Genomic DNA, 20,636 nt, shown 5'->3' on the forward strand with positions numbered 1-20,636 from the left:
AGGTGCTGTCAGTGACCTCCAGGGGTCGTCCCAGTGTCCACCTGCTGTTGGTGACCCCCGGGGGGCATCCCATCTCCCCGTGCTGTAGGTGACCCGGGGCTGGGCCCGTGTCCAAGTGCTGATAGTCACCTGGGGGAGGGGGGCAATCCCCATGTCCAGGTGCTGTCAGTGACCTCTGGGGGTCATCCCTGTTTCCACCTGCTGCTGGTGACCCCCAGGGGCATCCCATCTCCCTGTGCTGTAGGTGACCCTGGGGTCGTGTCTGTATCCAGGTGCTGACAGTGACTCTGGGGGTACATTCCTCTGTCCAGGTGCTGAGAGTGATCCTGAGGGGCATCCCCATGTCTAGGTGACCTCTGGGGGACATCCCCATGTCCAGCTGCTGCCAGTGACCCCTGGGGGGCATCCCGTCTCCAGGTGCTGTAGGTGATGCCAGGGTTGTGCCCGTGTCTAGGTGCTGACAGTGACCCCGGGGGTACATCCCTCTGTCCAGGTGCTGACAGTGATGTGGGGGGGGGTGGGGGGGCAGGTATATCCCTCTGTCCATCTGCTGTCGGTGACCCCCGGGGGTCACCCCATTTCCCTGTGCTGTAGGTGACCCCGGGGATGTGCCTGTGTCCAGGTGCTGACGGTGACCCCGGGGGGGGGGGGGGGTACATCCCTCTGTCCAGGTGTTGAAGGTGACCCGGGGGGGGGGGTACATCCCTCTGTCCAGGTGTTGAAGGTGACCCCGGGGGGGGGGTACATCCCTCTGTCCAGGTGCTGACAGTGACCCCAGGGGGCACCCCGTCTCCCTGTGCTGTAGGTGACCCCGGGGCCGTGCCCGTGTCCAGGTGCTGACTGTGACCCGGCGGGGGAGGGGGGGGATGTACATCCCTCTGTCCAGGTGCTGACAGTGACCCCAGGGGGCACCCATCTCCCCGCGCTGTCGGTGACCCCGGGGCCGTGCCCGTGTCCATGGGCTGCCAGTGACCGGCGGTGGCTGACGCCGGGGGCGGAGGAGGGTCCCCTGGGCCGTCGGGCCCGCGGAGGGGCGGCCGCAGTCGGGGGCGGGGGGGCGGGGGGTCCCGGCTCCGAGGCGCACGTGGGGCCCCGCCCCCTCCCCGCCCCGCCTTTCTGTCGGAGGACAGCGCGCGAGCGCCGCCGGGAGGCCGCCCCTTTAAGCCGCGCGCCCCGGAAGCGGTAGCGCGGCGGCGCCGGGGCCGGAAGTGGTGCTGCGGGAGGCGGCGGCGGCGGCGGCGGGCGGCTCGGGAGCTGCCTCGCGCGGCCGGGCGGGCCTCCGTGTCGAGGCGCCGCTCAGGCTCGGGCTGGCCCGGCGCGGCCTCGGGGCTGCCCATGGGGCGCGGGGGGCCGGGCCGGTGACGGCGGACGCCCATGGCCGCCCCTGCGGAGCCGCTGCCGCCGGTGATCTACACCATGGAGAACAAGCCCATCGTCACCTGTGAGTGCCGTCGGCGCGGGAGGAACCGGGGCCCCCCCGCCCCGCGACCCCCGACCCCTGACCCCCGACCCCCGCGCTCCGGGCCCGGCCGCTCCCCGGGTCGGAGGCGTGGCCGGGGCGGCGGCTGCGGCGGGGCCTCCGCGCCCGAGGGTGACCTCCGACCCCGGGACGCCCGCGGGCCGTGGCGGGGGCGGGGCTGGGGCTTGGGGGCGGGGCCGAGGGCTTGGGGGCGGGGCTGAGGGCTTGGGGGCGGGGCTGAGGGCTTGGGGGCGGGGCTAGGGGGCTTGGGGGGCGCGTGCGCTCGGATCCCCGCGGTCCCCGCAGCTGCCCCTCTGCCCCGGGTCGGGCTCGCGGGCGCGCACAGGCCGCAGGGGGGGGGGTCCTCCTCCTGTGACCGGAAAACGCCCCCCACTAACTTCTCTCTGCAGCCGCAACTTTAGGATTAGACACTTTTTTGAGAAGTGCGGAGGGTACAGGCCGCGCCGAGGCGTCGCTGACGTTCCGTTCGGACCACGGGGATTTCAGACCTTGACAGTGTCCCGTCGACTCTCCTCCTGTGTCTTCCGTGCTTTCAACGGAGGCCCTGTTTTCTGCGGAAAAAGCGGGCGCCCAGGCCGCCCATGGCCGACTGCTGTGCGAGTCTGGGGCACGCTCGTGTTCTTCTCCCTTTTCCCGTCCAGCGGGCGCGCCCCTAGCGTGTCCTCTCTGCTCAGGTCCCGGAGGGACTGGGTGTCTGACCTTGAAGTGTGTGGCTTCATCTCCGGGTGACAGACTTCCTTAGGGAAGTGGGCTGTCTCCTCCCGACTTGGACCCTGGCGTGCTCCAGCCACAGCCGTTTCTTCCCCGCCCCCCTCCCCCCCTATATTTGTCGGCGGGGCGTCTTGACTTCGGTCGTCTCTAGAGCTTGCTCCACCTTCAGCCCCAGAGGACAGGTGCACGCGGACCTGGAGGCCCCCCCGCAGGTGCTCTCCAGGTGCTGGGGCAGAGGAGCCGCACCCCCGGTGGTCATCCTGCCGGGTGTCCCCCGTATAACGCAGACCCTGGAAACGCCTCCCCCAGTGCCCACAGCCCCTGAGCTCGGGAGAATCCGCATCATCTAATTGCATCTCGCACCCCTTGGCCTAGACAGGGTTCTGCAGGCGTCCTGTAAATACAGTTCTGGGGAGGAAGTTCCTGAATCTCATGATGGACTGAGTAGCTGGCTCTCCCAGCAGACAGTGACCGGCGTGTTTAGCGTTTACTTTCATGCCCACCTGCGTGACAGCGAGGGGACAGAGGGGACAGCGTCGTCTCCTGTAGAAGGTAGCCGCAGCCTCTGGATGCAGTGTTGTGTGGGCCAACGACGTCTCTGTCGTAAAGGCCAGAGCCTTCCACTCGTCGGAGTCCCAGGAAAGAAAGTGCCGTCGGTAAACTTTCAGACAAGTTAGCTGGAATAATAAAAAAGGGCTCTCTAAACTGGACAGGTGTGTTAGCGTGGAGAAAAGCTGGCTTCCCTGTTCACACTTGAAATTACACTTGGGTGTTTCCGTGTTTGGGGCTGCGGCTCTGGGAGGCACTTGCCCTGGTTTTTGCCCCATACTTTCTTTATCTGTCCCGTTCTCTCCGGCCTCCAGCCTGTGGTTTGAAGGGAGGAGTTGGCCTAAGCCCTGTAGACAAAGGCAGTAGGAAAATTGCTTTTGAAGAATCCACCCCGAGGCTCCTTATTCTTGGAAGTTTTGATGTCATGTACATGACCTCTTAGTTTGCAACACATCTGTGTTCCCAGTGGCTCTGCTCCCGGGACACCTGGCTATCCTCAGCAGCCTGATCCCCTGTGAAGTCGGGTTTGTTCCTTTTCCGATGAGAGCACAGTTTGTGCTGCTTTGGCTTTTGCTCTTGGAATTTAGGACACTTTGAGTCGAAGTGAACTGTGAGTGGAGCTTTCTGAGGAGGATGTAGAGTGTGTTCAAGTAAGTGTAGGAACCAGTTAGATGTGTGTTGCTGGGAGAAGAACGGAAAGTCCCCAGAGCCGAGCGGTAACTACAATGCACGATTACTTGAAAGCTTGCTGAGTTATTTTAATAATATTCTGAAGCTACCTAAACATTTTTTATGGCCTTCACTCCATAACTAAGAGCCTCTGAACCTGCTGCCTAGCTGCCTCTTACCAACAGCCTCAGCAGGGGATCTGCTTAGACCCCAGACTAGTTAGGCTAGTAAGTACCAGAGACCATCTGTGAAATAGCGGTGCTGATGGTGTGATGACGGCTGATGCATTACCTGCTCATAGCAATTTGAGTGCCTGTAGCATAATTCATTAATCATGAAAAATGTACAGTTCAACTGAAGCAAACCCAGCAGATTTATTTGATCTAAATTTAAGTATTAGCTTAGATTTTTTTTCTTTTTCCCCAAGCACTGGGTCAGTTCTCTGCTTTAGATTAAGACAGGTTTCTGTTACAAGGGTATGTTGGGGAAGACCCGTTCCTTTTCCAGCTCTCTCCTTTTGTGGACAAAGTTATTGTAATTCCACTGATTTGTGGCATTTCTTTGTGGGCTGTTAGCATCGTGACAAGACTAGAATATACAGTCAACAAAGAATTGTATAGTATTTGAAAAATCACAATGCGCCATGCAGATGATCTCATCTTACCAGTCACTTCTTAGACTGTGTGGTTTACTTTTCTGGATCTCTCTATTTGGGGTTCCACATCTATACATTTGAAAGCGGGGGAAAGGCAACAAAAATGAGTAAAGCCATGATGCTTTGTGTGTGGAGTTTGACCCCGCCCCCCAGGTTAAAGTTTATAAATGTGCACCTTGTTAATTTTTCACCCACCCCGTAAGTGTGGTGCTTGTGATTTGACCACTGTCGCAGTCTGAGTCCCAGAAAAGTCACTTAAAATATCTTTTTTTCCCAATTGATGCACATAAATGCAGACCTTGGTTCATACTGAATTCTTAAGCTGGTAACAAATCAACAGCTGAGACGCAGGAGAAGCGTTTGTCCTCAGAAACCTCAACTGTTCGAGGACTGAAATGCTACCACATGCCCTTGCCTGGCTCCGTGTGTCCGTCGTGCCCGCGCATGCTTAAGCACACGTGGATCCTTTATGTGGGACCAGCTCGTCCTCATCTGTGAAATAAGGATGGCCACGGTACCAATCTCATAGGGTTGATGCGGAGTTGAAAGAATGAACGTGTGTAAAGCACGCAGAAGAGGCATCAGCGTGCCAGACTGTTAGCTGCTAAGGAGTAAGTCCTGAACTTCATTTGTTCACTGTGCCTTTGTGTCTCGGTAACTTTGTCATGGCATCTCTAGGTTAACGAGAATACTGAATAACTCCATTTATTAAATCGTTAGGTCCAACTAATTTTATTAAATAAGTATTATGCCCTAACAGTCGTTATTGGGGAAAGTCATACACATAAATTAGAAGAAACATTTTTATTTCATTCTTGGATAACCGTGGTGACATACTAATGGGATGGTTGCACCTCTTGGGCACTGCACAACTTCTCTAGCTTGGGAGTCCAATGGACGTTGCCGCCCTCTGTGGTTTTTTGGTTTTTGTTTGTGGTACTTTCCTTTTATCATAGCAACCCCGCTGTTTTGTGACATAGTGATGCCATGGAGAGGAATGTACCAGCATCTAATACTGAAACTGAATACCTCAAGTGGGGTCCGGTCCATCTCTGGCGTTGCATTTTCCTCTTAAATTCAGAATGCCCTGTGGGGCCTCTGTGGGTTTGCTGTGGTACACGGAGGCACCCAGGTACATGGTCTGGAAACACCTGTGACTAGCATGTTAACCCAACTCTAGGGTGGGTTTGAACTGGTGACATTGAAGTAAAAAGTGCTTCTCTGTTTGAACTTTTGCTTACAGGCCTGATTTACAAGATGTGTTTCAGAAGTGGTTCTATTAAAATTTGGTTTATGCAAATGAAATGCAAGGGCCTGATATTTGTTCTTAAGTTCTGAAGAATGTCCGAGATAGTCGAGCGTGGCGGACCTTGCAGGAGCTGGTCTCTGCCTGGAAAGGAGTGGTCGGCAGCGTGGTGGGGCCCCCACACTGACACGGGAAGGGCCGAGGGGCTCGTCTTCGATGGAAGTGCGAGTGACGGGCTAAAGAATTTGTCGTCTAAGAGAAGCTTTCCCCAGGTGTCAGAGCGTCTCTTCATGGGGATCACGTGGCGTCGCCTGCGTGTGGTCTCAGGGTACGCCGGTCCCCCACTGTCTCTGCACAGCTGCCTGGGCCTGAGCTGTGGATCCAGGTGTGGAGGGCAGCATGGCTCTGCCTCGGGCAGCCTCCTCGCCCTGCTGGCCTCGGAGCCGGCTGCGGCTCTCCTGCCTCCCTTCGAGTCTGGGCTCTGTGACTGCTCTGAACCTGATTTCATGTGTATTCACAGTGGTTTGGTCTTAGAAGATATTATTTTTTTCTTAAGATTTTATTTATTTATTCACAAGAGACACAGAGAGAGGCAGAGACACAGGCAGGGGGAGAAGCAGGCTCCATGCAGGGAGCCCGATGTGGGACTTGATCCCAGGACCCCGGGGTCATGCCCTGGGCCTAAGGGAGATGGTCAACCCCTGAGCTACCCGGGTGCCCGTCCGAGGGGTCCCGAGAGGCATGCAGTCCTCTGCTCGGACCCTTCTTGGGCTAGCCACCTTCTCAGCAGCATAACACTCGCAGACCTTTCTGGGGACCAGGAGCCCCTCCATGACTTACAAGCCCTGGACCCCCAAGCCTGGCTTCTGGCTGTACCTTCACCTCCCCCAGCCTTCCCCTTCCTACGAGCCTGCACTGCTCTCTGGCCCCCCTCACTGCCTCCCCCTCACTCTGGTAGTTGCTCACATACTACCTCCCACACCCCGCTCCCTGTTTGGCACACTGTTGACTATTCAGTCTTCTTGGCTCAGCATCCCCCTGACACAAACATTTGTTTTTTCTTGGCTTATTGTCTCTCTCCACCCCTGACCCAGGCTGCCTGCCAGCTACAGTGAGAGGGTCCGAATTTCTGTTGGTGACTCCTGTGCTTCTGGCAGCTGCAGCGGTGCTGGGCACACAGTAGGTGCTCAGTAAATACTTGTCGAATAAACGAAATAGATAAGTGAGTGAGCGTCTCTAAGGGAAACACCGTGCTATCTTTAACGCCTCCATAAGTTAGAGGCTTTGGACAGCGTAGAGTTATTTTCTCCCAACACGTGTCTCATCGAGATAAGACAGCTTTGTGGGAAATGCTTGGATGGTTTGAACCCTGATCACTCAGACTTGGTTTTAGTTAAACTGCTCTGTGCTTAAGTCTTTTTGATATTGCAACATTCCCTGGAGTTTTTGAATCCAGGGAATATATGTTAATCTGGTAAAAGAAATAAAGCTAACTGGTATGCTAGGGACCATATTCTTTGAACTGGTTCCTCTGAATTGAGTTCAGATACGGTTTCTTTACTACAAGTCTGTGGAAACTGGAGACCAAACCGGAGCATTCTTGGGTTGAGTATTTGGCTTCTGAGGTGGAATGTGTAGGATTGGAGGTCTGTCAACCTGGCATGTAGATGAAGCCTTGAAAGAAGATATATCTGTAACTTTCAAAACCACCTTTAAGCCTTAAGAACACATAAACAAAGGAGGAATAGGTTTTTTAAACAAAGAATGGAATCCAGAAATGGACTTGCTGGGTCAGAAGGTAAGAGCAGTTCAGATATTGGAGGCAGCTTCCGAATCGCCCCGTGTAGAGGTGCACTCCGAGTGACACGGCTCCGCAACACACGCAGAAGTTTTCTTTCATCGCTGCATTGAGCTTTCATCCGGGTACAGTGAGGGTCATCCATCCTACGTGCACAACTCTGGACCCCGTTCGTCCCCAGAGCTGTGCAGCCGGCACCACGATCCACTTCCATCACCCGTCGGGTCCCTCATGCTCTTGAGCAGGTAATCCCTGCTCCCACCCCTGGGCGTGGGCAACCTCTCTCTCAACGCTGGTGTTTTCTAGACCTTTCGTAGAAATGAGATTGTGCGGCTTTTTTCACTCAGCGGCATTTGGAGGCTCAGCATCCTCCTTTGTGGAGTTGTGCCGTCATCTGTCGTGCGTTCCTTCTTTCACCTCTGGGTAGTAGTCCTCCGTACGGATGGCCCACATCTTGTCTGTGTTCACCAGCCGATGGACTTTTAGGTTGTTTCCAATTTTGGGGTGTCGGGAGTAACGCTGCCGGGAACATTCGCACACCTGTGCGTGGGCATGAGTTCCTGTCCTTTGTGTGAAGGTTCTCAGGGGCAGAATTGCTGTGTTGCATGATCAGCTTATGTCTGACTTTTTAAGAAACTGCTGGATTGTCTTCCCAAGTGTCTGCAGTTAACATCCCCACCAGCAGTGTTTGAGGGTTTCGGTTGCTCCATATTCTTGTGGACACACACCTGTCTGTCTTCTTTATCGTAGCTGTCCCAGTGGACGCGAAGTGGTATCTGATTTTGGTTTTAGTTTGCATTTCCCTCATGGCTAGCAAAGTTGAGCATTTTTGCCCTTCCTAATCAGCCATTTGTCTACTTTCTTCAGTGAAATGTTTATTCAGATATTTTTTCATTTTTAAATTAGATCATCATTGAGTTATAAGAGTTTATGATTTTTGCTGATACGTGTCCTCTGTCAGATCCATGGTTTGCAAATACTTTCTCCTAGTCTTTGGCTGTCTTTTTAATTTTCTTAGTGCTATCTTTTGAAGTACATTTTAAATTTTGATGAAGTCTAGTTACCAGATTTTTTGTGTGTGGGTTGTGCTTTTTTTTTAATATTTTATTTATTTATTCATGAGAGATACACACAGAGAGAGAGGCAGAGACACAGGCAGAGGGAGAAGCAGGCTCCATGCAGGGAGCCCGACGTGGGACCCGATCCCGGGACTCCAGGATCACGCCCTGGGCCGAAGGCAGGCACTAAACCGCTGAGCTACCCAGGGATCCCTGGGTTGTGCTTTTGATATTGTATCTAGAATCTTTGTCCAGCCCAAGGTCATCGTAGTTGTTTGGGGGTGCATTTACCTGATGATTAGTGAAGTCCTTTTTATATGTTTATTGGTGATTGGACCTCTTCTGAATTACGTGTTCAGCCGTGTTTCTTTGACATTTAAGAAGTATAGTAAAAAACATGTCTAAAACATGAATTGGAATAGCATTAGGAAAAATGCGTTCTATTTTTGTATTTTATAGCATATGCATTAGTTTCTTAGGGCTGTTGTAACAAATTATCAGAAACTTAGTGGCTCAAAACAAGGGGAATCTATTCTCTCACAGTTCTGGAGACCAGAAGTTGAAAATCAAGGTGTTGGTAGGCTGTGTGCTCCCTCCTGTGGCTCCCAGGGAGGATCCTTCTGTCTCTTCCAGCTCCCAGTGGCCCTTGACGCTTTGCTCAGGTCTCTGCCCTGTCTTTGTGCGGCTCCTCTATCTCTGCATTTGCTCTCCTGTCCCGTATGAGGACACTGTCGTTGGATTTAGGGCCCACTCAGATGATCTGGGGTGATCTCATTTGAGAGCCTGAACTTCATTACACGTACAAAGATCCTTTTTCCAAATCCGGTCCCATGCACAGGTTCTGGGGGTCGAGCGTGGACATGTTGTTTGGGGGCCGGGTCCTTTCCTACACCACAGCATCTGTGTCTGGTGCGTATCAGCCAGCATCCATTGTGCTTCTCTGGTTTTTATATCGCTGCTTCTGTCTTTAGAGGTTTGTCCTCGTTGAACTGTTGACCAGGGGGATGATTTCTTGGCATCTGGGATTTTGGCTCTAGATGTTGACACAAGGTGGGATGATCTCTTAGAAATAGTGAACATTTTTTGTAATCTCTCTTTTATTATTTTCCCCTAGGGAAATAAATGTCTTTACTTGGCTTCTTGCCACTCATGTTCCATAATGTTTTGTTCCTTCGTATTATTTTAGGCCCTTGTTTGCAAAATTAAAAAAAAAGTGAGTAGAGAAATTATGAAGAAACTGACAACAGATTTAGACCTTGGTTTCGCTGGGAACTGTTGTATGTTTGGAAATTTTTCTTGTTTTTAACAGATCTGTTTAGCATTTGGAACTAGCTGCATACATTCTAGAGCTACAATTTTAGGTAGAGCCATGGAGCTAACAATAACTCATATGGGTAGTAATTTTTACTACCTCCCTAGCTCACCGTTTATGGGTACTTTTAGATCAGCTGGATCAGTTAGTAAGTTTCTAAGCGTGCAGGTGAACACCAGGATGGGCCGTCCGAGGGCCCATTTTGAAGACGAAGATCCGAGGGCCGGCTGCGCTGGGCCCGACCAGGACCTCTCAGTGTGTGATAGCGCAGTGAGGATCAGCATCGAGGTGCCTGGCTCCTCCTCTACTACCACTTTACCAAGCAGTTGGGGAGGCAGACACCATCTGCCCAGATGGAAGGAAGGGGGGCTTTTCCCTAAAATTACCCCTCAGAGAAAGCCTTTGCCACAAAGTTAAGTAAAATAAAAACCGCGCTTCCTTTGGTTCAGCAATCTAAGGGCTGGTAAGTCAGCCACACTAGAAATCGCCAGTATAATCTTACCCATTCTAAAATTGCATTCCTATCGTGAGAACATGTTCTGACAGCCAGCACTGTTGTTCCCTCTGCGCGGGGTGTCCGTGTCCGAGGACCCTGGGTTGTCTGGCGTAGGATATGAAGGGGCCTGGCGAGGCTGCCCAGTTGGGGTCAGCAGGGGTGCGCTCGGCGCCTGGCCTGGCCGGGCACTGTTGCAGGGGCTGGGGTTACATCCAGCAGCAAAGACCCCAGCCCTCGGAGCGCTTCCACCAGGGGGAGGAGGGACACGATACGCATAAATAGCGAATTATGTAATCAGTGATAAGTGCTGTGGAGGAAAGAGAAGGATAAGGGAAGTGGGAGAATTGTAGCATTTCATACTTTTTATTATGGAAACTTACAAACGTGTGCAAAAGTGGAGTAGTCCAACAAAACCCCACAAACCTGTCTACCCAGCTTCAGCAGTTGGGAGAATTGCCCAGTCTTGCTTCCCTGAGCCTCGTTCCCTGTAACCCTGTGTTACTCTGAAGCAGCCCCCGGGCATCACGTTCTTGCCCCGCAGGCAGGTGTGTGTTACGGACGGAAGGTGTCTCCCCTCTCCCAGCTCGTGTGCTGGAGCTCTGGCTCCCAGGGTGACGGCATTTGGAGATGGGGTCCCCGGGTGGCCGGTAGGGCCCTGGGCGGAGAGCAGCCTGGAGAGGAACGGAGGGTGGGCCCTGAGGGTCGAGCCAGTGGCCTTATGAGAGGGGCCGAGGGTGCTGCCCCCACCCCCTCGTGCACACCAGGGAAGGGCCCCAAGCAGGAGGAGACCAGGCTCCTGCACGAGTGGTCAGCACCTTGGCCTGGGACTTCCCGGCTCGGGAGCCGGGGGAAGACAAGTGGAGCCAGTGGGGCGCCGGGAGCCAGCCTGTCGTATTGTGTCACGGCAGCCGGAGCCGAGGTGGCGGGTGTCGCTCAGGACAGCGCATCTCTGAGAGAGCAGGGCTTTTAAAACCAGAACTGTAAAGCCTTTATCATACCTAAAATACTGTCCCCGATATCAAATATTCAGCGTTCACATTTTCAGTGTGTCTCTTTCTTTTAAAGCCTTTGAATTAATTAGTATCCAGATGAGGTCTTGAGTCTCTTCTAATCTCGGGTCCCCCTCGGCCTCCCTCCGGCTCCTGGCCGGTTCCCGAGGAGCCCAGGTCCTCCGTCCGTGGCCGAGTCACACTCACTCTCCCACTCGGCCGGCTGTGTCCCGCGTGACCGCCATCCTCTGTCCTGGGGGTTCTGTGTCTCCCGGAAGGTGGTCCCTGGAGCCGGGGGCTGGGTCAGGTTCAGGCTGCGTGTTTTTGGCAAGACTCTCCCGGCTGGTGGTGCGCAGGCTCCGCAGGGGTGTCGGGGGGAGCGGCCCTCGCCCTGTCGCTCAGCCCTGTGGGTGCGGGATGGTCGGACTCTAGTGTTCCCGCTTCTTCTTCGTTTGTTAGCAGGAATGTGTCTGTGCCAAGTGTGCGTGTGTGTCCCTCGCTTACCCAGTAGGGTAGTTGTGTGGGAAAGGCAGACTACATGCCTGGCTCGCGGGGCGCGGGGTGGCTCCGTTGGAAGCACCTGCCTTCGGCTCAGGTCGTGACCCCCGTCCCTTGGGCTCCCTGCTCAGCTGCTCGCTCTGCCCTCCCCTTGCTCCCCGCTCGCGCTCTCTTTCTGACAAATAAAATCTTAAAAAAAAGTCAGCGCCTCACTCCCTTCCTCTGTAGCTGTTCTCAGGGTGAGTTGGTTCACTCGGGGTGGGGGGGGTGGGGGGGGTGGGGGGGGCCCTCGTGCTGATCAGTTACTTTGTTTTAAAGTATCTTGAATCTAAGGCTTCAACCTACCTGCTCTGTCACAGCCCATGGCCGTGGCCCTGCTGTCCTTACTGCCCTGCAGGCTGCTTCATCTTTGCCGATTAGTGGGCCCCCCGAGTTGGACGAACCCTGAGAGTTTCTGTGCTCTCTGTTGTGTTAAGTGTTCCACATGCCTTTCCTGCCCTGGCCCCAGAGTCTGCCGTTTCTCCAAGAAGCCCTGCTGCTTCTTAATGGGAAAAGGTTTGTCAGGACCCTGGTCTGCGTGCTCGGACTCCTGGTTGCTGTTGGGTCTTCTTTTTAGGGGACAGAGCTAGGAATTTAAAGATAAAATACACCCTAAGTTCACACTGGTCTTTTTGATTTGGTTTCAGGACTTAGTTTTTTTTTTTTTTTTTTTTTTTTAAAGATTTAATTTATGAGAGAGAGAGAGACAGAGAGACAGAGGCAGAGACACAGGAGGAGGGAGAAGCAGGCTCCATGCTGGGAGCCCGACGCGGGACTCGATCCCGGGACCCCAGGATCACACCCTGGGCCAAAGGCAGGCGCTAAACCGCTGTGCCACCCAGGGATCCCCGGACCTAGGGGTTTTAATGAGCTGCTGGATCTTCTGTATTTTCTTTCTTCTCATTCTGTGGATACTTGGGGCTGACAGAGGTAGGGCCTTCTCCAACTTGAGCTGCATCAGAATCCCCTAGTGGGCTTGTTAGAGCCCGATGCTGGGCTCCACCCCAGTTTCTGATTCGGTGAGGCAGGGCGGGCCTGGGAACGAGCATTTATCAAACACCTAGCGGATGCCACAGGTCCTGGGAGCCCCTTCTTCTACCTTTACAGTCTCTGACACTGCTTCAACAGTGACTCAGGAGCACAGATTTAAAATGCTTTTACTGGTTCTCTGTGGCATTTGGACATATTGCACCAGGAGCACATGGTCTGACCACCAGTCTCACCAGAGTTCTTTCTCTGTGGCTGTACTGCCAGCCACACGTGCATTTAACTCACTTTGTTTGATTTTTTTCTGATATTTTTCGGGAAAACTTTTTAAGCATTTAACTTCGTTTTGTAATTATATGAAATGCTTGCTTTTGAAACCAAATCTTCCAAGCAAGGTATAATTATAAGCAATGTAGTGTTATTTCTGTCCTTTCCACCCTGACCCTTCCCTTATCTAAGTATTCTCCTATCATAAAAAAAAAAAAAATTCATACACATTTGTGCTTCCCTCCTCAGATAGGAAATTGCAGACCAAGACACATTTTTGCCCCTGGCTTTTTCTCTCCACGTTTCCTGGAGATCTTTCCTGTTGCTTTAACAGTCCTGTAGTACTCTGCCATGTGGCTTGTGGATGTTCTGTGGTTATTCTACTTGGGTGCTATCTGTGGAAATTGCTTTTGCTCTTTCAGGTAGTCCTGAATCAAGTAGCTTTGTGTGTGTGTCTGTTGGGATGGATTCCTTCAGGGATTGCTGGGGTTTTGGATTGAGGTGATGCAACAGTTAGGGTCAGGGATGAAGCTGGAAGCTGGATGGGGGAGGCATAACTTGACCGCCAGCAGTGAAATGGCAGGACATACTGACGTGTGAACTACAGTTGGCATTTTGGCGGGACAACCGAAGATAAAGGTGATCCCCATCATCCCCATCATGTTGACTGTAGGAATGACTTTTCTTTAGAGTTGTCCTCTGCAGTAAAGAGCTGTGGGAGGGCCCACTGGTTTCTTCTCATATATGCACCTCGCAATGAAGGGAGGGCAGTGTGTTTACACAGAAATGGGGGTCCATTCCCCAGTCATTTTAGGGCACAGAATAAACCTCGGCTTTTACTTCCCGAATCTGGATGACATATGGATCTTGTTTGTTTTTTCTTTTGAGCCTCACTCCCCACCTCCAACCCCCAAATGTGAAAGCCTTTTATGTGCAGGTAAGTACTCTGAGAGGACCACTGGGGAGGGTTTCCATATTCTGTGAAGATGCATTTGGTATTAGTTTTCCCGCAAAAGAGTGACTAATTTGAAGAATCCATTAATTTTCCTTGCTGTGCTGATGTTATACAAGAAGTATAGCAAGCACGTTTTATACGTGATTGTGGGTAATTACAGACATGGCCTCCCAGTTTGTGACCTTGGATGTTTCTATCATCCATTTGAAAGTCTGTTTTACCAAAAGCCGTTGAACAGTTAATTCATGTGTGCATTATTGGTCTTGGGCAAGTGTATACACCATTGTTAGGGGTAATGCCTGTATTCTCTTTCACCCTTGTAAGTCCCACCCAGTACAGGAATGTACTGCTGCTTCCTGGAGAGCTGGAGCTTTCTTCCCTTAACAGCATACTTTAAGAATGGCTCTTTCTGAAAATTTTTCTGTAAAGCAAAGGCTAGGAAAAGTATACATTTCGTTTGACTTATTTGTTCCAAGGTGGACTCCTAGAATCCCTTGCTTGGAAGGGCCTTGGAACTGGTCATCTGGTCCCAGTCCAGCCACTCCATGGCGGAGGAGGTCCTCAGAGGGGAAGACACAGCAGTGCTCCAAATGCAGGTCTCTCAGCACAGCACTTGGTTATATTGGGCTGCAGTCTGCATCGTCTTTGCCACCCCTCAGTGCCAGGGAGCCTGTGGAGGTAAATCTAATGCCTTTGAGACGTTGCCCATGAGATGGTTGAATACACCCATTTTGTTAGCAGACTAAAATAATCTGGATGTCTTCAACAGCTTAAGATAAAGTGAGAGATGCGTTTTATTGGAGAAGTTACTAGTTCCCTTTACTAAGATTATACTAAAGAATTTGAAGAAGAATTATACTGTATGAGAGTATCAATCTTGATTTAAAATCTTTTACCCAACATAAATTTCCAAATAAAAATATTGATCTTAAAAATGCATATATTATGAGGAGAGTTACCCATCAGCTGCAAATCGGCTGAACCTTTTGTTTTTTTTCTGCCACTTTTCTCATGGTTACCGTGTCCTGATCCTTTTCTCCGTTAGTGTTGAGATTTCATAGCTTTGCATGTTTAAGGGCTAGTGACTGGTAAGCAAATGACAGAAGTGTTCACTATTGATGGAAGGTCTTTTGGAACCTGTACCTTCAGCCAGACAGCATTGACAGAGCCTCCGTGCAGTTTAATTAGCAAATAATAAAATTAAGAAATAGAGAAGCAACTCAGGGCAGCAGAGAAGACTTTTTTTTTTAAGATTTATTTATTTATTTATTTATTCATTCATTCATTCATTCATTCATGAGAGATACAGAGAGAGGCAGAGACACAGGCAGAGGGAGAAGCAGGCTTCCTGTGGAGAGCCTGATGTGGGACTTGATCCCAGGACCCCAGGATCATGACCTGAGCCAAAGGAGACATTCAACCACTGAGGCCCCCCCGGGTGCCCCAGCAGAGAAGAATATTGAGTCCAGAGCCAGGCTGCCTGGAGGTGAATAGGTCCCAGGTTTGAAGCTCATTAGCTGCTTGTCCTTGAGCAGGTTTCCACGCTTGACCTCTGGCTTAGTTTCCAATCAATGGAATAGCCCTCTCTCCACAGGCTGGCTTGTGAGTGAGTGTGTGCCAGACCCTGCAAGTGTTCCAGGCCCCTCGTGCTGTGTATTGGTGGTAAGCAGATGGCTCCTCTGACTTCTTTTAGCTAGCTCTCACCTGGTGCTAAGCCCTCCTGTAGCATCAGAAGAAAGGTAGTATGTAGAATTTTTTTTTTTTTTTCAAATTAAACGCTTTAATTTTTCTTGTGGGTGCTATAGCAAATTACACAGACTTAATGCCTCAAAATAACACAAATGTATTATTTTGGAGTTGTGGAGGTCAGAAGTCTGAAATGGGTCTCGTTGGGCTCAAATCAAGAGGTTGCCAGGGCTGATTCCTTCTGGAGAGAATGCATTCCCTTGTCCTTTACCGGCTCCTAGAGACTGCCCACGTTCCTGGGCCCACGGCCTTTCCTCCATCTTCAGAGCCAGCAATGACCAGCTTAGTCCTCACGATACCAACTCTGGTTCTGGGTCTGCCTCCATCGTCCCCTCTGAGTGCATTGGCCTCCTGGATGATCCAGGATAATCTCTTTATTTAAGTTCACCTGATTAGCAACCTTATCTACCACCTAATTTCTCCCTCGTCTTGTAACATATTCACAGGCTCTGGAGAGCAGGGCTATGACAGATTTCCAAATGCCCTTAACATATGTCTGGGGAAAAAAAAAAACAAGAAACACAGGGAGTAAGGATTGTACAAGCATGAAAACCCTGTGTCCTTCCTGACTGAGTAACTTCAAAATAGCTTGTGTCTCCCCTGAGGCATAATTTATAGCTGCCAAGCACTCAAACCACATTTGGTAATTCATGCTACTCTTTCTGTACACTCAGTGCCAAATTCAATCTTAATGTCATATTTGAGTCCTAAAATCTTTTAAAAATTGTTGTATAAACATTATAGGACCATTAGCAACAACCAGTGCATAGCTTTTGAATGTAGGTACGAACCTTTTTCTTTTAGGTTAGAGAGACTATGTACCTTTTAGTTTAGTTTAGACACCCTATATATTTTTTTTAAAATATTCATTTATTTATTTATTTATTTATTTATTTATTTATTTATGAATGACACAGAGAGGGAGGCAGACACAGGCAGAGGGAGAAGCAGGCTCCATACAGGGAGCTCGATGTGGACTCGATCCCAGATCCTGGGATTATGCCCTGAGCTGGAGGCAGATGCTCAACCGCTGAGCCACCCAGGCGTCCCTAGACACCCTATTATATTCCTGAGATGCAGAAAGTGAACACCCCTGTAATCTTGTTCTCAAATTGAAACCCTCCCGATGGTTTGGTTTAGACCGAGACTTCTGATAGGGTGCAGTGCCGGTTGTCTTGTCTGGGACATTTCGCTGCAAAACAGGACATCCCAAAGTCCTGTGCTCCGTCAGCTTAGTGTTGTTTCTGTTCCAGTTGCCATCTAGTGTTAAGAATTAAAAATCTGAATTTCAAAAATGTCTAAATAACACTTGTGACTTTGTAGTTCTAGTGGGCCCCCAAATAAAGGTTTTGGGCATCAAGTGATTGAAAGTGAAAGTGTCCACTGCTCTTCAGGGAGCAGACCAGTGAGCTACATGGTGTAGGACTGGTTTGGGGCGGGGGTCTGGCCTGCTGTTAGGCTTTAGTTAGATTCTAATCTCAGTGACAGCATCTTGGGTCAGGAGACTGGCCTCCAGATTTCTATTTCTGTTATGATCGACTGCTTTGAAGGTTAGAGTTGTTTCAAAAATAGCCATTTTCTTACTGTCTTACTGTCGGTGATCTCAAGTGTAAGTGATGTATTTATATCTGTAGTTACTTTTATCTTATAAACTGGATACATATTAGTGTCTTTTTAATGTTGATACAGGTTACTAATTACTTTTTCCATAATTGAATTCCCAGTTCCTTCTGTTGTAAGACAAATGTTGAATTGGTTGAAATAGGACCCATTTATGCCTAAATCACTGAAATCTTATTTTTTGGCTTCTTTTTCCCTCCATATTTAATTAGCTCTTACTGCTTTTAGCATTAAAAAGTTTTAAATTACATGATTAATACATGCAAATATATGCTGGTAAAAATGTGAGAATGTGGGAGGTAACAAAGGTCTGGCCAGTCGTCTGACTGCATCTGACAAAATCTAGTTACTGCTGACAGAAATAAGGAGAAAACAGGTTCATACCATCAGAAATCTGGGACTCTGCCTGCCTTCACTGGGGGCCGTCTGAGCGGGGCTTTTCTCAGCCTGGGGCAGGTGCCCAGCAGGTCTGGGCAGCACCCTGGGTGCCTGTGTCCCTCTCTTCCCAGCAGGATGACTGTCCCGATGTTTGCCTTCACATCTGAGTGGCTCCTGTGTCTGCCCCTCGCAGCCCTTCCTGCCAGGGCCCTGCCCTGCCCTGATACTGGCCAGGGGTGGAGGCCGACCAGCCGCCCTGGTCTGCACACCCCGGGAGCTGCCTGCGGGTGGCGCGGGCACGGTGTGCTCCCCCAGCCCTCTTGTCTCCACGTGTCCCCTACAGTGATGGGAATGGGCCCGGCAGAGCAGGGAAAGAGAGGTTTTTTGTTTTTTTATTTTATTTTATTTTATTTTATTTTATTTATGATAGTCATACAGAGAGAGAGAGAGAGAGGCAGAGACATAGGCAGAGGGAGAAGCAGGCTCCATGCACCGGGAGCCTGACGTGGGATTCGATCCCGGGTCTCCAGGATCGCGCCCTGGGCCAAAGGCAGGCGCCAAACCGCTGCGCCACCCAGGGATCCCGAAAGAGAGGTTTATGTTAATGGGATTATGCTTTGAATTACCCTTATTAAGGACTGAGGAGGCTCCCCTTTCTCACACGAAAAGGGATCTTAGTTATTACAATAAATACTTTGACTTCAGTCCTTTAATAGGCCTCTTGAGGTGGAAAAATAAACACAGTTCTCTAAACAGGGTTCTCTGAAGCTGGGCGCATCAGTCTTCCACCTCGTTTTTGCTGTTAGTAGCTACTTTCTGATGAACATCAGCCCAGAAGTTGCTCCGTCTTCTATCTTCTGGTTCAGACCTCAAAGCTCTAAGGACCTTTCTACTCCATGGTTGGGCTATTTTGGGGATTCTACTAAGTACGTATTGTAAATTTGGTCACCCATCGCGTAAGCAGAGATGTAATTGGGATTCTATGCCTACACACAGTCTCCTATCTTCCTCCCTCCACTCTCCTGCTCTCTGGAGCCCATTTCCAGGGGGCATCGCAGCTTTGCAGGATGCTCCATACAAAGATTGAAGCTATTAGGACAATGATGGCGTGCGTTCTGGAATATCAGGTAGCTTTTCTTTGTTCTCAGTCCTGGTAGAGCTTCAGTGGGTTAGAAGAATTTGACCTTCAGGTATAACTTGAGGGGGCAGGGGTGTTAGTCTGCAGAGGAGCACAGCCTGCGTGGCTGGAGCAGCGAGTGGGCAGCTCTAGAGGATGGAAGGCCAGTATCAGGGTGTCTGTGGGGTTGGCTGCAGAGCCTTTCTGTTCTTGCTGTGTACATAGATGGCTGTGTTCTCTCTGTGTCTTCATGTGGGCTTGTCTCTTTCTGTGTATCCACATTTTCTCTTTAAAAGGGCACCAGTCAGATTATATCAGGGCCTGGAGACCTTAAAGACTTGATTTCCAAATACGGTCACACTCAGAGGTCCTGGGGGTTAGGACTTCAACAGGAATTTTGTGGGGGCACACCGTTCAGCTTGTGGCAGGCACCGGGGTCAGACAGTCACATTGAAGTCTGCCATTAGTGTGCTAGTTGACCTCTGATCTTTTAAAATTGAACTTAGGACAGAAATTAAAGATTTATTCCATGAGATAGTGTAAGAAAACTTACCTTACGGTCCCCATTTACATGAGCTTTACTCTAACAGGATTTTCCAAGAGAGCTAGCTTGGGGGATGTAGGGGGCACTTTATTGGGAGGCTCTGTACCCAGGTGTATTTGTGTGAGACTTTGTTATGAGGATGAACACAGGTGAAGCAGGAGAGAGCTTCTACTGCTTGCCCTCAGGGCCACTCAGCAGAAGAGTGGCAATTTTTGTACATTAACCTTGGAACCTTCTAAGGAGGCCATAGGGATGGCAATCCAAGGTAAGAAATCTGAGGCTGATTATTTTCTTACTTTAATGATTTCTAAGATGATTATCAAATAAAGAAATACAATGAAAAATGCTAAGTTAAAACATAAAAATTGTTTTTATTTGAACAGAACATGTAGTAAGAGTAACCTAAACTACTTTGCATCAGGCCCGGGTCAAGGCTGATTCATTTGACCATCACCACAGCCCTAGGTGTTATTTCCCATTTCACAGGTAGCCCTCTGAGGCCCAGGAGGGGTGGCACACTCAACTGAGGGGCTCTCTGTGCCCATCTGACAGCTGCGCTTGGCTGTTCCCCACAAGCAATGCTCCTCTCAGCAGTGATCATCTCGTTATGTGGTTTTGGGGAGGTCTTTTATTTATTTATTTTTTAATGTTCATGATAGCAAAATAAGCCAGTGTATTAATGGCCCACATCAATTCCCAACGATTTAAGATCAATACAAAAGCAATTTGGATAATGGTTTTGCTTAAAGTTTGAGGATCTCCAGTGTAAGAGTTTGAGTCATCTACATTAAAAGGTTCTTTTTTAGCCTAAGGATAATGTGGTTATCCTCTCATTTTATGGGAGCTAATGGACCTTGCAGTTCTGTTAACACTAAGATAAAAGAGCTGAGTAAAAACTGAGCCTGTAGCGTGAAGTCACACATACCTGGATGCAAAACTAGGATCCCCAAGAGCCAGCTTTGTGTTCTGAATCGGCGGACCCCTGTAGCCTTGCCTTCCTGATCTGAGAAGGCTGGTCGTGCCCTAGCAGGGACTGCGAGGACTAATGCAGAGAAGCCACGTGTCTCGTGTCTTGTGTGTCATGTGCACAGAGTGTTCTGTATGTATTTTAGTTCCTACTAGTGTCTGGATGCATATTGAGTTTATTTGGGTGAGGAAATCCACGTTCACTTCCTGGGGTTTCCTTTTCTGCATGATGTTTGTGGCCGTTTGCATGAAGCAGAAGCAGTAGCTGCGGGCCATACGCTCAGGAGGTTGCTGGTGGAGCTGAGCCAGCTCCCTCTCTCCTCAGCTTTGTGGTCTTGGGCAACGTACTCAGCTTTTCCGATCCTCATTCTCCTTGGGGAAAACCGTTCGAACCACATGGAGGTGTCGTAAGGGTGGAGTTAGACTGAATGTCAAGGGCTGGGTTTTCTTGAGATCAATAACTTAAAGGTATAAAACAATCTTGTTTTGTGATGTCATTTTACTAAATATAAAATTGTGTAAGTTACCAATTCAGTACGTTCTATAGCCCATGTTG

At 50.2% G+C, this 20,636-nt stretch overlaps 2 protein-coding genes across 4 annotated transcripts in view; one reads left to right on the forward strand and one right to left on the reverse strand.

Annotated features, from left to right (window-relative positions):
* CSTB (cystatin B) overlaps positions 1–20,636 on the reverse strand; it is a 449,713-nt gene that overhangs the window by 194,632 nt on the left and 234,445 nt on the right. The gene's annotated exons all lie outside the window — the stretch shown is intronic.
* TRAPPC10 (trafficking protein particle complex subunit 10) overlaps positions 1,186–20,636 on the forward strand; it is an 89,199-nt gene continuing 69,748 nt past the window's right edge. For both annotated transcript variants that reach the window (XM_025462110.3, XM_049104576.1), the window contains exon 1: positions 1,186–1,441. In XM_025462110.3, coding sequence (XP_025317895.1) covers positions 1,375–1,441 — 67 coding nt within the window. In that variant the 5' untranslated portion in view covers positions 1,186–1,374. The remainder of the gene's footprint in view (positions 1,442–20,636) is intronic.

The sequence above is a fragment of the Canis lupus genome, chromosome 31 (assembly GCF_003254725.2).
Source record: "Canis lupus dingo isolate Sandy chromosome 31, ASM325472v2, whole genome shotgun sequence".
NCBI classification, from domain to species: Eukaryota; Metazoa; Chordata; class Mammalia; order Carnivora; family Canidae; genus Canis; species Canis lupus.